General features: G+C 36.9%; 1 protein-coding gene and 1 pseudogene across 1 annotated transcript in view; one reads left to right on the top strand and one right to left on the bottom strand.

The window, feature by feature from the left end:
* The window catches only part of LOC147511990 (uncharacterized), a 28812-nt gene extending 9901 nt beyond the window's left edge, over positions 1-18911 (top strand). The window contains exons 5-10 of the mRNA XM_086603575.1: positions 13542-13632; positions 13729-13886; positions 13976-14067; positions 15806-15886; positions 17538-17611; positions 18496-18911. Of these exons, the coding sequence (XP_086459701.1) occupies positions 13542-13632; positions 13729-13886; positions 13976-14067; positions 15806-15856 (392 nt within the window). The 3' untranslated portion in view covers positions 15857-15886; positions 17538-17611; positions 18496-18911. The remainder of the gene's footprint in view (positions 1-13541; positions 13633-13728; positions 13887-13975; positions 14068-15805; positions 15887-17537; positions 17612-18495) is intronic.
* LOC147511991 (malate dehydrogenase, chloroplastic pseudogene) lies at positions 6138-10752 on the bottom strand (annotated as a pseudogene).
* Positions 18912-19258: the final 347 nt, after the last annotated feature.

Below are 19258 nucleotides of genomic sequence, written 5' to 3'. Positions count from 1 at the left end.
ACAATTCCTGCACAATAGAGATAGTACCCATGAAACTCAAGATATGTAGTAACTATTTTATAGAAACGGTAAATATCTATTGTTAATTTGAAAGGCAAATCATAAGAGTTTCGAATTGTGTTCTAATTTATGCTAGAGACAATTGATCAGCAATGTTGTTATTTACATAGATCATGTATCTCAAAGACTGACTTAGGGGTCATACATATGGGGGTAGGCTAACACATTGAGGAGCAAAAGGTTTTGTTTAGGATGACCTTAGGTGGATTCAAGCCAAAATAGGTTCTTAATGTCATCAAAAGAAAATTCTGAACGACTCAGATATGTCCTAAAATAAATATTTCATTAAGTTATGATGAACTATAGATAATTCAAATTGAAAAACATAAACATAAATTTGATGTATCTAACATCGTGCTAATCCTCATCCAATATAGAATTCAGCTTGAAAAACACTACGCTTAATCCTCATCCTCATCCGATGAATTATTTGGGATGCTTAGGTAGTCCATATCCCAATTTGGTCCTCCTATAAGCAATGCTTCATTTATTGACTTCAAATAGGCATTTTCTTTTCTCAAGTTTTCAATATCTTTGTGAAGTTGTTTTTCTCTAGTATTTGCTTCATGTAGCTCTTCACGTTTAGTAATGACTTCTTTGTGGTTGATGTCTAAAACCTCAAATTTGTATATCCTTTGTAGGAAGCGGATAGCGTTTCCGCAGACCGCATTTTCTCGAGTCCACTTTCTTAGTTTGATACGTTCCCGGAAATGATTGGCTTATAGGATAATTTGGATTTTTGAAGATTTCTCTCATTATCGGCAAATCTATTATGACATCTGCAGCAGATCGGTTGTTTTCAATCTTTGATATGTAAACCGGTTCTCCCCTGGATTTTTTCCTTGATGAGAATTTCTCTCAACGCTGTCTTGAGTGAAATATTGTGTTTGGTTTCATACTCCATGAGTTGCATTTTAAAAATTAAATTAGTTAATGATTTGGAATGTGATAGTAACGACAACAAAATGTTTTATAGTATAAACGGGAACAATTACAAATTGTCAACCAATTAGGATATCCAAATCTCACCATTTATCGATATGTTTGTAGAATGGTATAAACTTGGTTGTTAACTTGAGTATTTTCTTCATGGAAGTGGGGGAGTTGTTGATTCTCTTGTCAGGGGAATTCAAAAATTTGGTGGTAGGCTCTCTCTAGGAACTCATCTAGAAAATATTGTTGTTGAAAAGTGGTGAGTTTGTTGAGTCGGGGCTAAGAAGTGGTCAGGTAAAATTTGGTGTGTTATCCATAGTTCTTTGGATTTACTCTACTTATGTCTTTCTCGACAATCTTTTCTTTTAATAGTTGTATAATGTAAATAGTTAGTCCCGCCAAGTTTAGTGTTTCAATGAGAAATGCTCCATCTGTTATAGATATAGAATGCTCAACCCTCTCGAGCCATACCCAATTTTATAAAATGGATTACATGTAAGTTGCCTCCTAAATCTGCTTTCTTAGTGTAGAAAATCAGATTGGAAGCTTCAAGCTCAGACAAATCCTTCATGATACTTCTTGAGGAGACTGGTTATTGTCAGACAACTTATTTGTTTTGAAAACTTATAGGTAGCTTGTATATGTCAAATACTTCTGTTAATGGCATCTTTACTTCACGCTTCACTTTCTTTATCCCATTTTTTCTGACCTCTCCTCTTGAGATTGTATCAAGAATCAGTGCAGACCCTTCTTATGAATGAAAAAAATCAAAATTCACTACAGTAATCCTGGTTCCACTAAATTACTTTTAGTTACTGAATAAATCCCACATTGACGTAGTTTCCCAGTTTGTGTTCAATTAAGCAGAATTTACTAAGATGATTTACGTCCTATGAGGCATCCAGCTATAGAAGCATCACACCCTAAGTGTGTCTAATGCATTTAGCTGACACAGCAAACATTACAACATTCTATCGTAGCGAAATAGTTTTAAGACAAATTCTAAAGGTTGTAGCTCTTGTTAAAATCTTGAAGTTTCTGTTTCATACAGTTCTTTAGTCGCGAAAGGCTCAGTGGATACTATGGAGTTGGTGCATTCACCATATCCAACTTCCTTTTGTCCTTCCCTTTTCTTGTCGTGATTTCAGTTGTTTCAGGGACAATAACGTATTATATGGTGAAATTTGACTACGGATTCTCTCACTTTGTGTACGCCATTCTTATTATGTTAAGGCGTTTAGCTGCGTTGCTGTTGTAGAGAGCTGCCTAACTACATGATGGGAATAGTGGCGGAGTTTGGATGCAAAGTTTATATGAATCTTTTGATGAATTGGGATCCATAATCGCATCTGAGCATCCTGATCTAGTTTGGGCTTCAACACTACTAAATGATATTTTGCTCACTTTGCATGCTCGGCTTAAGGTACACAACTTTTAGCTTAACAGTTTATTTGTATCAATTTGCATTGGTGTCCTAGGTTTCAGTTTATGTGCCTGTTTTTTTTTACCTTAACTAACCACAATAACTCTAGTAGTACTTGAACACAAACTAATAGAAGGCAATAACATATATTTTTGATGTTGAATTCATTGATTAAATAAAACATGTTTATTAATACTAATAAATAAAATTGAAGTAGATGTAAAAATAAAAATTTGTTTACCTTAACCGTTTGTGTTACTCTTTCTGTAGCCTTAATTCAATATCTTCTATTCTATACAATGAAAAAATTTAGAGCAATTCAATTAGATATGTAATATTTGATTCAACATGTATATCAGAAAAAATAATTGAGAACCAAAAGTTTACCTGTGTTTTTTATATTCGTTAGGAGTGGGGAGATATGATCGTATGTTTTGTATATATATAAGAAAAGGTTTTCTTATTTCATTAGAATTCCAGTATTAGTATGACTTTAATTTTGAACATATCTATAATTTTTTTTTTGTTTGACAATTAGAAGTTAAAGCATGGTGGGACTCTTTCTTGTAGTCATCTATACTGATAGTAGAATTTGCAGGCGCAGATAGGGATATGAGTTGGATATCTAGAGTATAGCAACTAAGGAAAAAGTAACATGTTTATAGCAAAAAACTATTTGGCATATCAACAATTACATAAATAATCTACAAAAGCCAAATATTAGAAGTGTAAGTACCTAAGAACAAAAGGGAACTCAGTCTTATTAACAGGAAGAAGGCAAATCAAGTTTAAAGCAAGTACTAAAAATTAGAAAATAACAATCGACTTACATATGCCTATATCCAAAAAGCATTATTAAACAATTTCAATGGAAGTCTAACGTACTGAATGCTTCTGTTTCGAATGTTAATGATCAAGTTTCTAGTGTCATAGAGTTTGGACGTAAGGATGTAGTCGGAAGTCGTTGTATCAAACAAAATACTTTTATGAAGGTGGTTCTGAAATTCGTTTGCTGGTTTTTCATAATCTTAGTTGCAGTCCTATTGTCAATCACATGGATGGACACTTATGAAGTAGGACATCATTTCATTCCTACTTGATTGGCTTGTTGATGTTGTACCAGTTTCACGAACAATTTTACAGCTCTGTAAACTGGGTTACTGTTACTCAAAAATTTGTGTGTGAAATGTAGCTTAACAATTTCTGTGACGGTTCTCATGTTCTTAAGACAATCTATTTGTTGACTCTCTTGAGTTTGTTCTTTGTGTCAAATACATGCTGGTCCTTCTTTTCTTTTCCTTCTTAATTCTGAAGCAATTTACAACTCAGAATCAACATTTTGGTTAATTGATAGAGTTGCAACAACGAAACAGATAATGTACTTTTGGTCTCGATCAGTAACTTTCTCCCTTTGTACGATTTAGAGGTTTGGATTATGTAGAAAGTGTTCGCCCCTCCATACACCTTTAGGATTCAAGACAATTGGTTTCAAAGATTGCCGATGGACTGCAGACAGTGTAACGATAGTTACCATACAATTCGTAATTTGATCCGGGACTGAAAATGTATAGTTCTTCAAACCCACTACTCCCCCATCGTGAATCGAAGTTTCTTCTACCTTGTTGTATTACGGTAGAAAGACAACTCTTAATATAGCAGCCACATACATTTTAGGAAGTAAATGATTTGAAATTTTATCGTATAAATAATAGATGAAAGTCATGAAACGTATTCAGATTAAAGGAACTTCTAAGACCAAAAGTAAATTGGTTAAATTTTTTTTCATTGTTTTCTGTTGAAGGATTGGGTCAAAGTAATAAACTATGGGAAGTCTGCCTATCGTTTCTCGATTATATTGAACATTATCGCTAACACACATTAGGTTAATTTTTTCTTTGTTCTCGCGGTACTACCAAGATAAGTTGAATAAGAAATGATCAAGGGAAGTCCTATTTATTGGATGAGTATTAATGTCAATAAATGTGAATTCGAGGTGCACCGGGTGTATATCCCGCTCATTTCCTCACCACCGTCCATAATTATCTTTTTCTTACCCTTCCAATTCTTCTTCTTCGTTTTGGTGTTTTTGTTTAGTTCAAAGAAGACTTGTTTTGATCCTTCTTTCCCCTGCTAGAAAATAGTCCTTGAAAGGCTCCCGTTGTTCTGCTTTCTGATACTGGAGGAATGATGGTGTAATCAGACACAAAAGGCGGTTTGCTGAATTTATATTTGAACCTTCTAGCCCAACAGCATAAGTTGCATCGGGGCTGCTCATGCTTAAATGGCTCAACAAAGACCCAGTCACCTCTAGAGCTCAAGATCTATAGTTTGTAATCACCACTTCTGAGGTTAACACATCTGGATGCAGGGTCACAATGTATTTAACTTCGACCATGTCGTCTGAATTCCTGCTCACCAACTCTACCTGCATTGAGAAGTTCTACTGTCTTCTATTGAAAAGTGCTTTCTAACTACAAAATTATAATTTGAATTGATAAATGACCTGCGTCGATAAAGTCTTCTACGTTTCCTCACACATCATGGAGAACCCAAGTGCCGGGTGACCATGGGACTCCACCTTGGCTTGTACACCTGAAATTTAGAAACATGCCTCTTTGTATAACAGCAGCACCGCCTTCACCCTCTGAAACAATTGTGTGTAGAACCTCTAGCGTGCTTCCATGCCACATATGAGCCTTGTATGCTGTGATTAATCCGCTTGTGAGCATCAGTCTGGCGACACTTCTATTATCCAACCTCATGCTTACCACAGTCTTTATAGATTGATCACTATTTGATACATTTGGAAGTTGATTCTATTCTCTATCTTGTATATATGGCTTGATGTTGTGGAACTGCTATAAACCAATAACTATATATTTTTTTTATGGATATAAGTCTATGACTAATAATAATGTATGATAGATCGTAACTTGTTTCCATACAAACACCGAAGTTACCTGACACCCTTTCATGGCAAAGATTAGAACATGAAGTAGCCCACATCTGATCATCTCTTATCACGTGCGTGCACGCACACACTAACTTACTTATAGACAAACACACTCACACATCAAATTTGGTTGGGTTTGGAGAAAAATGGAATTTCTTATTGGAGCTCAAGTTGAGTCTAGAGGTCCATATTCACCTAATATAAACAAATTCATGAAAGCTATAAAAAACAGAACAAAGTAAACTGAAAGCAATGGTTCCACATTCACATTGGACTACTTTAAAGCATGAGAATTCCTATGGAATAGCTGTACAAAACTATTTAAAGAGAAATAGCTCAAACCAGAATCCATTCATTCGCTTCATCTAAACCCGTTGGCGTCCGTTGCTTCGAATAAAACCGCTTCCACCTTCAGATCGTGTCTCCTTCCGTAAGAAAATCGTCATCTTGTCCTCTAACTTCGCTAATAGTATCTTCTCTTCGCCTCTTTGGATAGTGGTTGCATACATATTTTACCATCCCTTTCTTTGGAACCATCAAGTAGCCAACCGGGGTCATCTTGATTGTACTTAAAACCCCAAACCACTGTTTCACGGACGGGAATCTGCCGCCCATCCAAGATTCTCGGTCGATGCAGAGTCGCACATGAGAACCAAGCAAACTTCCTATGCTACAAAACTGAGACAATCAATCGATGGCGGATGTAAGATTTTTTGAACTTCTTCTTATTCTTTCACTAAAACCCATTAGGTCATTATCGCTAGTCTATTATTTGACTCTTTCATCGCTCAAACCGATGTCGGGGCTGCACCGCTTTCTAGCAAGAAATGCCACACCCTTCTCAATGCTTGACTTAAGCTCGCTTGAGAGCTTCCGAGCCTTTGCCTCATATTCATCCAACCCTTGGACATCTGAAGATATCACCGCTTCCACCCCATTTTTACCGAGCTTAATCCTAGATGCAAAGAATGGCACTCAAGAAGCTCGACCGACGAATGAGCACTCATAGACATCCGTATCTCCATCCCGAGCACGGAGAGATGATTCGACAAATCTAGCAAAGCTGCATATGCCATAGAAAGTGTCGCGAGAACCCTCACCGCCTTTGCTTCTACAACTACGCCGGCGTTTTGGATCCTCACCGTTAGCTCTTCAATTTCTTGACCTGTAAAGTTTGTATTTGGTCTTGTCTTCGACAACAAAGGTAGAATAGTAATTCCAAAGATGTCCTCCGAATAATTTGGGACATCTACATCAATGAGCCGCGGGTTCTTTTTTTCGTGCAACAAAAGTGTTTGCCCTAACAACATCTAGAGTTGTAACACCAAATAGCTTCTTTGGATTGTAGACACCCTTTTGCTTGAGTATTTCCGCAGCAATTGGTAACCGCGTGGAGTTGATTGGGTTGTTGATGATGTGGATAAAAGCATCCGGACGGTTGTCCGCAATGTAAAGCCCTCAACCGTGGTCTTCACAATGTTGGCATTGATGTTGAAAAGGTCATCGCGGGTCATACCCGGTTTTCTTGGAACACTGCGGGTATGACAACCACGCCTACACCTTTCAAACAGTTGCTCAATTCAGACGGGCATGTAAATTCCGGGACTTCGAGGGAGTGTTGCGATTGGCTAAGATCGGTGGCAACTCCCTTTACGTTCGCAACATCATAAAGATGCACTTCAAACAATATGATTGGCTCCTAAAAAATTGGATAGAATAATAATTAGTACCACCTCCCTAGATTTGTTTAAATCTCCCTAATCTATTTTTAATTTTCTATAGACTACAAATAGATTTAAAGAGATTTAAAGAATTGACAACCTATCTTTTACATCCACTGTTTGGAAATACATCAAGTCCTTCAAACAAATAAATTAGAGAAAATATTAGGATTGAAAAAGAAAAAATGAGAACACAATAATTTAAAAAGTAAATATGGACCTTGCCTTCTTGGCTGCATACATTCTTACCTTGACTCCAGATGGATATTTCTACTCAACACTCCTGATGACTCTCACAGCAACATTCTGACACATGTCCCTCATAGCAAAACCACCGAGTGGCGGGTATTCAAAGAAAGTCTCCACGACCATGGGCTTAAACAAAATCATCTTCACATATCCTGCATCAAGACGGGTCTGACCATCCTTGGAAATACCAGCTTCAAAACCTCCAGTAGTATAGTCAATAATGAGGACATCACATCAGCCTGCGCTGGGAACTACCAGTAATCATATTCTTGATGAAATCCCGATGGCCGGGGCATCAATACTTGGTGGTCACAAACTTCTATAATGCGATATCAATGGTGATACCATGTTCCCTCCAATGGTGAAAAAAGGGCGCCATCCAGGTGGATTGTTTTTGGCAGGAGCTGTTTTTTCCCTTTGGCCACAGTAACAGAAAAACGTAGTACACAAAAATGCAAGAAGAACAATGGAAGTAATCCCTGATCCAATTCCAACCCAAAGAGCCTGCTCCTTCACACCTGATGCATTTCCACCCGAACCTAATGGCTTTGATGGATAAGAAAGATCCCCTCTTTGACCGAGCTTAAATATCTCCAACCCATTCAATAATGCATCAGTTCCAGAAGCACCAGCAGATCTATTAGGCCCTAACTAAATCCAAAGAGTTTCAATCTTAGAAGACCATATCGAGGTAATCCGATTTCAAGACGCATGGCGGTGACCAATCTTGATGAAGTTCTCTTGTCAATTCTTCGTTCGGTTCATCAAAAATACTCGTCGACCACAAACCGTTAACCCAAAATGAAGACATTAGAAAAAAAAATAATAATAATATTAGTGAAAGAGCCGTTTGCATGTTTTAGCAATCAAAAGCGAATTAAAAGCGAAGCATGCCGCGATACCGCGGACATGTGTGTCAACAGGAATAACATGGTGTTGGTCTAATGAAAATAGAGCAATGCAGGCTACGACCTTGGGACCAACACCAGGTAAAGTACAGAGAGCTTCAACAACTTCATTAAGATCCAAATTACGAAGAGAAGCAAGCCACTCTACACCTCCACCAGGTTTTGATTGCAAGGACTTAACTATGCCAACTATGTATTTTGCCCTGTTCATCATTCGCAACAACCAAAAGAACAAATGGTAAAAATGTCAGATGGGAGTGGTCAAAAGACCATGTGTTCCACAACATTCTCAACCAATCTAACACCAAAAAGATAACAGTTACCAAATGCAAGAATGGTAAGTTGGTAGATCTTTACAAAAATCCAAAAGAACTAAATAAACATGTTCGATCATCTTAATCATTATCCGAGTTGATAAGAAGATGATTTGGTGATCCCTATTTGGGTATTAATTATCGTGGTCCCGACTCGAGACATATAACTGGTCATTGTTAAAAGAATGTATTACACACAATAACGCCAATCATAGCTACAATAAAGATAGAGGGCGAAGGTATACCAGATACTCCTAAACATGGCAACTTGAGACTGCCTTGTTTGAAGTATTACCAATAAAATCATTGATTAATGAGTTAATGTTCCGTTACACTATGCTGCTTCAAACTCCACAAAATTTTCCAGCTGAAGTTGCAAAGTATCAATGAAACTTCATCTCCATATTTTATCCATGAATCTAAGTGAGACGTGACAATATAATCTGCCTAAAATATGTATACTTAACATTACTTATCCACATATTTGATTTACAATCTTTTAATGCATACCTATTCAATTGACCATAGCTGGTAACATCACTAGCGTAACACACGCAAAACACACACACACATAAAAAAAATACACTTAGATACAATATTTCACCTACTACTGTACCTCAATCTAAAGCGATGGCAATGGGCTATAGTCTCAACCTCCAATCTCTCACTTGCTTCTTGACTCATATTCCAACAAAAAATGTTTCGGAAAGAGCTTTGAGTGTTAAATCTTGTGTAATTCAACATGCTCATTGTCCTGCAATTACTAAAACTTGTGAATCATTAGTAGTTAGAAGATCAGCAAATTACCAGCCTAGCATTTGGGATTTCGATTTTATTCAGTCATTAAAGAGTGAATATATGGTGAGCATCCTGTTGTAATATATGATCACCGTTTATGTTTGTGTAGTCATAAAATGTTCACTTGTACTAATTCAACAGCTAATAACTCTGCAGGGAAAGATGTGGGAAAGTGAAGCAAAGAAGTTAAAGGAAAATGTAAAGTCTACTATCTTCAATAATTCGGGAGTGGTGGGAGTGTTATATAGGCTAGAGATGATTGATAACCTCTGTAGGATGGGTTTAAGTTACCATTTCGAAGAGGAAATCAAGAATTTCCTAGGTGGCATAGCAATGAGCAAAAGCAGTCTTGGGCCTGATCAGGAGGACCTTCATGTTGTGTCACTCTACTTTAGGCTACTGAGACAATATGGCTATAAAATATCCCAACGTATGAAATCCTTTAAAAAAAAACACCTTAAACTGGGATGAATAACTCTGCTTTAAATTCCAATGGCCAAATGTCTCTTATCGATGTTAGGTACTTCAATTTGTATCCGGGACATCACATAACTCCTTGTTTGTGTGTGGATACAGATGTTTTTAATTTCTTGAAGGATGATAGCAGACGATTTAAATCAAGCCTACACGAAGACATTAAAGGAATGTTGAGTTTGTATGAAGCTTCTAACCTTGCATTTGAAGGGGAGGATATCCTGGATGAGGCTAAGGATTTTACAACCACAAACTAATGCACGTAGTACATAGCCTAGTTGCTTTAAAATCTACAACCATCCTGAAAATAGTGATCTGTTTCTTTAAGAAGCCACCTACTTCACACATTGAGGAATACACGAAAAATAAATATTTGGATAATTTTCAACAAATCTAACACCAGAAAGAAAGAAGTTACCAAAAGCAAAAAATGGTAGCTTAGTAGGGTCATCATCTCAAAACAACCTCAGGCTAACTACATTCTTGGCAAAAATCCCAAGTCCATGAGCTACTTAGTCGGGTATGGAGCGAACTACCCAGTTCATGTTCACGACAGAGGGGCTTCTATTATCTCCACATCCATTCTCCATTCAGTGGTGGAATGTGTAGAAGGGTTTGAGAAATGGTACAGTCAAAAAGACAGAAACCCAATGTTATATTTGGAGCACTTGTTGGAGGTCCTGACAGTAAAGATAAATTCTCCGATGAGCGGTACAATTACGAATAGCGAATAGACTGAGCCTACTATTTCTGGAACTGCTCCTCGATCTTGTTGGCCTTTTCTCCAAGTTGCATAGCAACAGTGTCAGAGGAAGTTCAGGTATTTTTAATTTTTATTTGCTTTAACATACAACTATACTTGGAGTCGATAGAGCAAACCTTGCTCCTTTATCAATTCTCTGTCCAATTGTACCGTCATGTCAAGTTTCCTATAATCTGCCCTTAAAACTGATAGCAATGTCTGCACGTCTCCCTTTGGTATACATTCAGCGGTTTCAATTTGCAATTCCTTTCCAAAAGGAACGTTACGATGTGACCCATAACTTAGAACATAGGTTCTTTTCAGAGTTGCTCTCAAAAGTACATTTTTGTAGTTCTATGGTCCCAAGCAGGGGAAGTGGGGAACTATCATTTAGTTTGCTCACATATGTGGTTAAAAAATTTTATGGCTACGAATAACTACTCTACTCAAACTCGATAACATGCAAGAACCTACCATAGGAAGGATAATGCGAGGGCATGTAAGGTTCTCCTATCTTTTGCCTTTTGACTCCTATTTATTGCTAATTACACTCTTCTTGATTTGCAGGTTCCGCTCCTCCTAAGCAGTCCCCAGTTCCACAGCACCCAAGATCAAGTAAGTATTAGAGCCTCCATGTCAATTACAATTAGTATTTTCAACAAATTTTGATAAGCCATTGTAATTCAAACGGAAGTCATTTCAAGTTTTTCAACAATATGGAAATTGAGTTTTTTTCTCGTGTTTATCTATAAGTTCCACTAATCCACTTTTGTAAATATAGTGGTCATCTCTCAATCAATTATTTGTTATTAGCGTTTAGCTCAACTGTCCTTTTATGTTTTCACAATACTTAATCAAAACAATATTTATCCAGGAAAAAACGTAGGCAAGGAGCCAAGGATTGAAGCCAAAGTAATTCACCTAATATAAACAAATTCATGAAAGCTATAAAAAACAGAACAAAGTAAACTAAAAGCAATGGTTCCACATTCACATTGGACTACTTTAAAGCATGAGAATTCCTATGGAATAGCTGTACAAAACTATTTAAAGAGAAATAGCTCAAACCAGAATCCATTCATTCGCTTCATCTAAACCCGTTGTGGCGTCCATTTGCTTGAATAAACCGCTTCCACCTTCAGATCGTGTCTCCTTGGTAAATCTTGTCATCTTGTCCTCTAACTTCGCTAATAGTATCTTCTCTTCGCCTCTTTGGATAGTGGTTGCATACATATTTTACCATCCCTTTCATCTTTGGAACCATCAAGTAGCCAACTAGGGTCATCTTGGTGTACTTAAAACCCCAAACCACGTGTTCACGGACGGAATCTGGCGCTCTTTGTTTTCATCAACATCATTGTCAACCCTAGCGAGTAGAAACCTGGACAACCTATCTTTTACATCCACTTTTTTTTGGAAATACAAACAAGTCCTTCAAACAAATAAATTAGAGAAAATATTAGGATTGAAAAAGAAAAAATGAGAACACAATAATTTAAAAAGTAAATATGGACCTTGCCTATTTTCGTCCGACTTTAGATAATACAAACCTTAGATTTCGATCTTGAGCCTTCTTCCTGAGTTTGGTTGTGTGTGGCTTCAACTTGAAACGAAGAAGAGCGAGCTTCAACTTTGAAATGAATATGGTGAGAGGAATAGGTGAATAGCAAAGCTCGACTCTTTTATCTGTTTAAATTTTATAGTATATAAACCTAGATGAGAAAAAAAATTGGAGAGAGTGGAGAGTGAAACCCTTTGTTGGTGGTTTTTGGGAGTATTTCTAAAACCCGCAAACTGTAAAAAACGCAAACTGTAAAAAAAGAATTAGAATTATGTACGTAGCTTGAATTTGGGGATGTGATATTAATTTGAGAATAGACCAAGGAGAATTAAACAAATGCAGGGAGGTGTCACTAATTATTATTCCATCCGATTTTTTAGGAGCCAATCATATTGTTGGAAGTGTAAAATGGAGCGATATGGTGAGGAGAGAGAATGTGCGCGAGCTTTTATATATATATATATATATAGATAGATAAAAAAAACACTAAAAATGAACTAATTTATAAACAAAAGAAAAAGAAAGAGATAGTCAGCAGTCAGCATTTTTTGCCTAGTATGGGGCCTCTGCTAACAGGTAAAGGGGGAATTGAAATAAATCTGAATATTTCTCTACGATTAGTATCTTGAAAGATAGGCAAGTCGCAAGATTTATATATATTTCGAGTTGAGAGCTTTAATGCTTACAGCTATTTTGGGAATGGCTTGTAGCTTCTAACTCGATTGAGTCTCAACATTGTACTAGACACCTGCGCTGTTGCGCACTTGTTAGACTGTGCCTAAGACCTTCCTTTATTGCATGACATCCAGTCCCTATCTTCAAGACCTCCACAGTATGGTGATTGGTCAATGTATATGGCAACTGGGCTGATAAAGTAACGAAATATTTTGTTTTAATGCATTCCCCAAAACAAAAGAAAAAACACAAGAAAAGTGGAAACAAAATAAAACATAAAATATTCTGCCAGTTTGTGGAACTTAAATTCTTGGAACTATTCTTGTCAACTTTGCAGTGGGTACTTGGAAAAAGGTTCCCCTCTGATAGCTTGAATAGCTTCTCAATGCACTCTGAAGGTTGATACTCGTCCTCGGAGCTGATTGACTTCATAGTTGTTTGAGATTTCATTGGGCACCGATCTTGTGGTAGTGCCTATTTTTTGTGAAACTTCCAGCCATTTAGTATCAGTAGTGTTTTAGAGGAGAGGGCCTAAACCCAACAAATCCTGTGACTTTGGAAGAGAGAGAGAGAGAGAGAAAAAAAGGGGGGGTCAAATGCATTACACAATAGAACTCACTACAGACCTGCACAAGGAATGGACCCTTGTGTTTATAGTTTTGGTTTGCAAATCGCAAACTTTGCAAGCAGCTTATGCAGATGGTTACATGGCACTGTTTTTGCTTTGCAGATTCCAAGGATTATTTAGTAGATGAAGAGGGATTAGACTATGTGAAATTGTCGCTTATAAGGGATATCAAAGCTCAACAAAGAAATTTGAGGTGTTTGTTCCTTGGTTCACCCATACTGTTTTTTGGTATAGTATCAATTAATATCATCTAAATAGCTTACCCCGTTGATTTATGTTCCTCTTTCAGAGATTATTCAAAAACGTATGCTCGATCGAAGTACTATGAAGATGCCAAGCCTTGGAATGAAAGGTGTGATCTTGCATTTCCTTGTGCCGCACAAACTGAAATCGATCAATCTGATGCTGTTAATTTGGTTAATTCAGGTTGTCGTTTACTGATAGAAGGTAGTCGCTCTAGCTTTGTTGTGTACTTGGTGTTTTCTTGTTTAGAATTGTGTTTTGCCTAACAGTTACACTGTATATTTGATTTGCAGGTTCAAACATGCCCTGCACCCCTCAAGCAATTGATGTGCTGAGGAAAGCCAGTGTTGTGATTGCTCCAGCAAAGGCTGCTGGTGCTGGAGGGGTATGCTTGACTATTGCATTGTTTCAGCTCTTTACATTATTTTATCCCCTTTTATACATGTTTAATACTTCCTACCACAGTAACAACGTTTAGATTCAGAAATCATTTGTTGCTTGGCCTTTTTGAAAAATTCTATTCGATTTTGGAAAATGTTGCAAAATCAAGAAGTAGTTTAACACTTAAAAAACAGCAACACCAAATAATGTAGATAAATATATTGGAAAGTTTGGATGGTATCATAATTTACATAGGCTGACTATGAAGCACGGAACGGATACGACACGGACATGGTAGTTTTCAAAAATGTAGGACAGAGATACATCATGGACATGTTAAAAAAATGACATAAATACATGTATAATTGAAATTGAACATTCCCCACCAAACATGTGCAAAAGTGCAAGCAAATGCCAACAAACTTAGAAGTTCATAGCAATATCAATTAAAAACTAACTTGGACACTTCATATTCTTAAAAAAATCTGTGTCAGACACACAGACACTCGTGTTGGACACACAAACACGTTGTGCATACGATTTCAAACTGTACCCTAAAATACTAAGAAAATAATTTATTAATGTAGTTACAGTTCCATGATATACCACTTTCCTGGTTATTTGTTTCTAAAGAGATGCTTTGTATGGTTTTGAGCCCAAGAAGTAGTTGTGTAACTAAAGAATAGTAATAATTTTCTTTTTAATTAGCTGTGTCCCCGTGTCCTACTTATATAGGTTGCCGTGTCTAACACGCTTATCCGTGTGAATGTGATTTAGATTAAAAAGGATCCATGACAATAAAAAAGACTTGTCAATCATCAACTGCAGTCGTTCGTTGTGCCTCCTTTTTGTTATTCTACTAGTGAAATAAAACCTCTACCAAGTCATATTTTCTTTCAATTGATTTAATCACTTTAAAATTTAAAAATTGTTGTCTGCTTGTCAGAATCCTAAAAATTATTTAATAAATCCGGCACTCCAAATCGTGTGTTTGACACGTGTCAAGGGTGTGTTGGGTTGCGTTGGTGTTAGATACGTGTCGGACACTGATGCTTTACCTCTAGAGCAGTGTAGGTGCTTCATAGTAGGCTGAGTTTGGTTTCTGGAATCGTAATTACGAGGAAAAAGAGAATTAGGGATGAAGTGAAGAACTGGAGTTTTGAATGAAAGCAACTTCCCCTCATTTAGAAAGGAAGTTGTTCTATGGTACAACTTCTAGAAACATGGGATCTTCCTTTCTCTCCTTACGAAAAACATCCACATCCGTTGCACAAACTCTATCTCACTATTTTCCTGGAAACTCGATTCCGAGAACCAAACTCAACTTTAACCTAAAAGTATGTGGAGTCGCTAACACTTGAGTACATAAGTATCATCATAATCCGAACTTATGGTTAGACAACTGAGTTCACTATTGATCCATCAAAGCATCAATTGTTCTGATGATTGTAAAATTCAGTTTATGTAAAAAAGAAAATGGAGTTTTGTTGATTATGTTGCCTATGCAGTTTATAAATGTCAAACAGTTGTTTTTTCCCAATTGGTCATACATGGTAGAGCGTTGCAGTTCAGAAGCGTCGTGAGCGTTTGGGTTTGTTGCTTCATTTCTTGATAGAACGAGAGAGTGAGACAGAGAGATTTATTCTATCTGCTCTCCATAGTAGTATCTGCAAGGATTATGAGATTTTCTAAGCTTAATATTTTTTATCTATATATCCTATTTATCACTAACTGGATAACAGGTTGTTGCTGGAGAACTGGAATTGAATCGAGAGTGTAATTTGGTGCATTAGTCTCCTGAGGATTTTGAAGCGAAATTACAGGTATGCACTGTTTTCTTTCGTGATGGTTAATTCAAATTTGTCGTTTCGACTGTTGTTGCTACTTGCTACAGAGCAAAAGATCACGGATCAAATCCGTGGGTGATGTTTGTTTTATATCATTGCTGCGAGGTCAGTTGGTCCTGTCTTGCGAGGAAGTCCCACTATATGATTTCATTGTTTTCCACCAAAGATCTGCAGCCCTATAGACATTCATATCATGTGAGAGTGTAAGCTAGCAACCATATTCATCGAGTTCACTACCTAAAAAATTTCTGGTATTCCAACATAATTGAATCGCCCCGTTGTGAACGGAATCTCTCATATTTTCCATTGTGAAAGTTTTTTGAGACTTGGGACTTCATGAAGAAGCAACTCATACTTCTATGTAAATTGAATATACCACTCAGTGAGCAAATGATAGAACTGATAGGCTTACAATGTTACTATTGCATAGAAGGATATTGTTCGACTAGGAAAACCTGTGAAGAGTGCAGTAGGTTATCCCCTTTCCTTTCTGTTGTAGGTCCAGAATACCAATTTCATTGGTAGAATAAGAACGAAATTAGTTAAAGTTTTTGTTGTCACTATTTACTGTGTTCTGCATTCTTGACTTGCCCTTTTGTTACTCCTCGGTTCAGCTCTGTCACAGAGCTGTCATTTTGGCGATCGGGAAATAAATACTCTAGAATCTAGAGAGCCCTTGAGATACGTGGAATTATATAGAATGTGAAGAATAATTGGGAAACTTGTAGAGTGTGGTTAAGGAATAAAAACATTTAAGAATATGTACAAGTATCAAGGATATTACTGAAAATATTAGATATTTATCTAAACATATGGAGGTAACAAAGAGTTCTTACGTAGGGGATATAAAGTTTTAATAAATGTAATTTTTAAAGAAATCTCCAAGTCTGTCAACTAGGGGGATGGACCTCATTTGTAATCATTTAACTGTTTGAAAGAAGCAAAGGGATGTTTGCTTCCAAGCTGTGACATGTGTCCTCCTTCATTTGGAGTGTGACTTAGGGGGGTTTTTTGTTGAGGACATGAGCACAAATTTGCCTGACTTGAGTGCCAATATGAACTGACATGGGATTATTATAGCCTGTAAGATTTGGTTTTGAATCCCAACTTTTAAGCACTAGATGTGTTTACATCTGATACTTTATGTACATTAGTTTGCAACTTTGGGTGAATCAAATGGAAACTGTGGAATTTGATGAAATTGTGTGGCTGTTCTTAATCTGCATATTATTCCTTGTAATATGCTGTGGATGGCTTGTTTTGGTGGATGACTCATTTTGGGGGTGAGTTGTATGGCTAGCATTTAAACCCCTGTTAACAAGATCTCTTATAATGCAAAAGAAAAAAAGCAGGACTTATATGGCACAATACCAACTTAACCAGGCACCATGAGACCTCAAAAACACTTACATATTCTTCAGTTATTATTGGGTGTAAAATCACCTTCTGACGGTTCCTCACATTTTGGAAGGATTATGGAGATTCCAAACCAGAACACTTGAAATGTTATTCGCATAACCCTTTTCAGTACCTGGGTTTTGCATGTGTTGTTGGTTCTTAACTTATTAAGAAGTAGCCCAATATACTTCCTGAAATCTCCATTTTACTTTACTTCTTTTTGTGATAGGATGCTATGAAGCAGACATACCAAAAGACAGTCAAAGCTGCAACGGATTTTGGATACTCAAAAGACAGTCTGGAGTAAGTGCCCAAACCATACCCATCACTCTCACATTTTTAATGTATGCACTTTTTTTCCTCTACCTTTGTTTCTTTCTTGGATCTCATTCTGTCTACCTTAAAACATATACAAGCTACAATATGATACAACATTTTCGTTGGAATAGCATGTTATTCGAGTGGAACAAGAAGACTAGAAAAGGTAGGTCTAGACATGTAAACCAAACAAATTATTGCAGACGTATAGGTACACAACCATGTGTAGCAAGGATGTAGAGGCGGAGGATGGGAGGCATGACGGAGAACCTACTGTTCTCGCGGTTCCATCTAAATCACCTTTGTTCAAAACCAACACAAATTGGACCGCCCATCCTTTGGAGATATAATTGGAATGAAATCATGCACCATTAAAAGTTGGAGAAATCAACTTAAATCGAACCACTCATACTTTGTAGATTTGATTGGAAGTACCAGGAAAAGTTGGAGAATAACGAAGAATAATTTTACAGATAGCTGACAAACAACACTGCAATGTAACCATAAGGTGGTCTAGCTTTAAAACAAGGGAAAAGAAAAATAGTAAAGGACCTTGTCTTGATATTAGTCTCTGTTGAACCGCTGCTTGAAGTTTTTCAAGATGGCAATCTCTGTCATAGTATACAACTAAGCTGGCAAGCTGTTAAAAAAGTTTGAGAGAAAGAAAAGCCCGAATAAAGTACTTGTCGCCTTGTCGGTGAGATTATTATTGGTAAAATATATTCCTCATCATTCAAAAGTTAATCTTAGTTGTGGTGTTCTTATTTACCAGATCTGGCATCATCTCAGCTTGATAGGTTCTGTAGTTATTATTGCAATATATCTGAAAGTCTGCCGTTTTTCTCATTATGCTTAACTGTACATGACAGGGCTTATGTACATGGTGCTGCAATATCTGCTTTCTTAACTCTTGCCCAAGCTATGAGTGACCAGGGATGCATATAGGACCTGTGCATGCACCAAGAACTAAGTGCAAACTGCTGTTCCAACGAGAACCAAGGTGTAGTCTGCAGCTTCTACTGCTATGAATGCCACCTGAGTTTACTAGCTCGCCAGGCTGATGAATCGAGAATGAATCTAGGGAGACTCGCAAAAGCTTCTCCGTGTTGTAACATTTAATCATTCATATGATGTTGTAGAAGCAGCTTGCCTGGCCATTATTTGACTTGAGCCAGAGAAGAGAGTGTTGTATCTGATAGATCCATAGCTAGAAAAATGTATCTTGTGAATGGGCTGTGGAAATTGATGAGAAATAAGATAGTTCTGGTGGAATGGTTATTCACAATTTCACATCGCAATCGCGCTTGAGTGAACTGCATTTGACCCATATTCATTTAGAGGTCCCCTGTTCACACAAGGGGTTTTTCACGAGGGCTTAGTCCAACATGGGTATTAACTATTAACTATTAACATTGGTGTTTTAGCTTTTGCCTTTTTTGGGAAGAAATTTTTTGATACGGCTATTACTAGATGATCACAAACATCTAGAGTGTATATTTTATCAGACTCTGTTAAAACTTGAAAGAATCCTCAAAAACAATTCATGGTTATATCAAAGTCCAATAAGGATGTTAAGGTTTTATCATCTAGTGATTACTCTTTGTAGTGGTTAAGTGTTTCTGTTTTTTTTTT

This window comes from Coptis chinensis, chromosome 3, assembly GCF_015680905.1.
Source record: "Coptis chinensis isolate HL-2020 chromosome 3, ASM1568090v1, whole genome shotgun sequence".
Taxonomy (NCBI): Eukaryota; Viridiplantae; Streptophyta; class Magnoliopsida; order Ranunculales; family Ranunculaceae; genus Coptis; species Coptis chinensis.
Note: the sequence above shows the minus strand (reverse complement) of the source record. Positions and strands in the feature narration are given on the sequence as shown.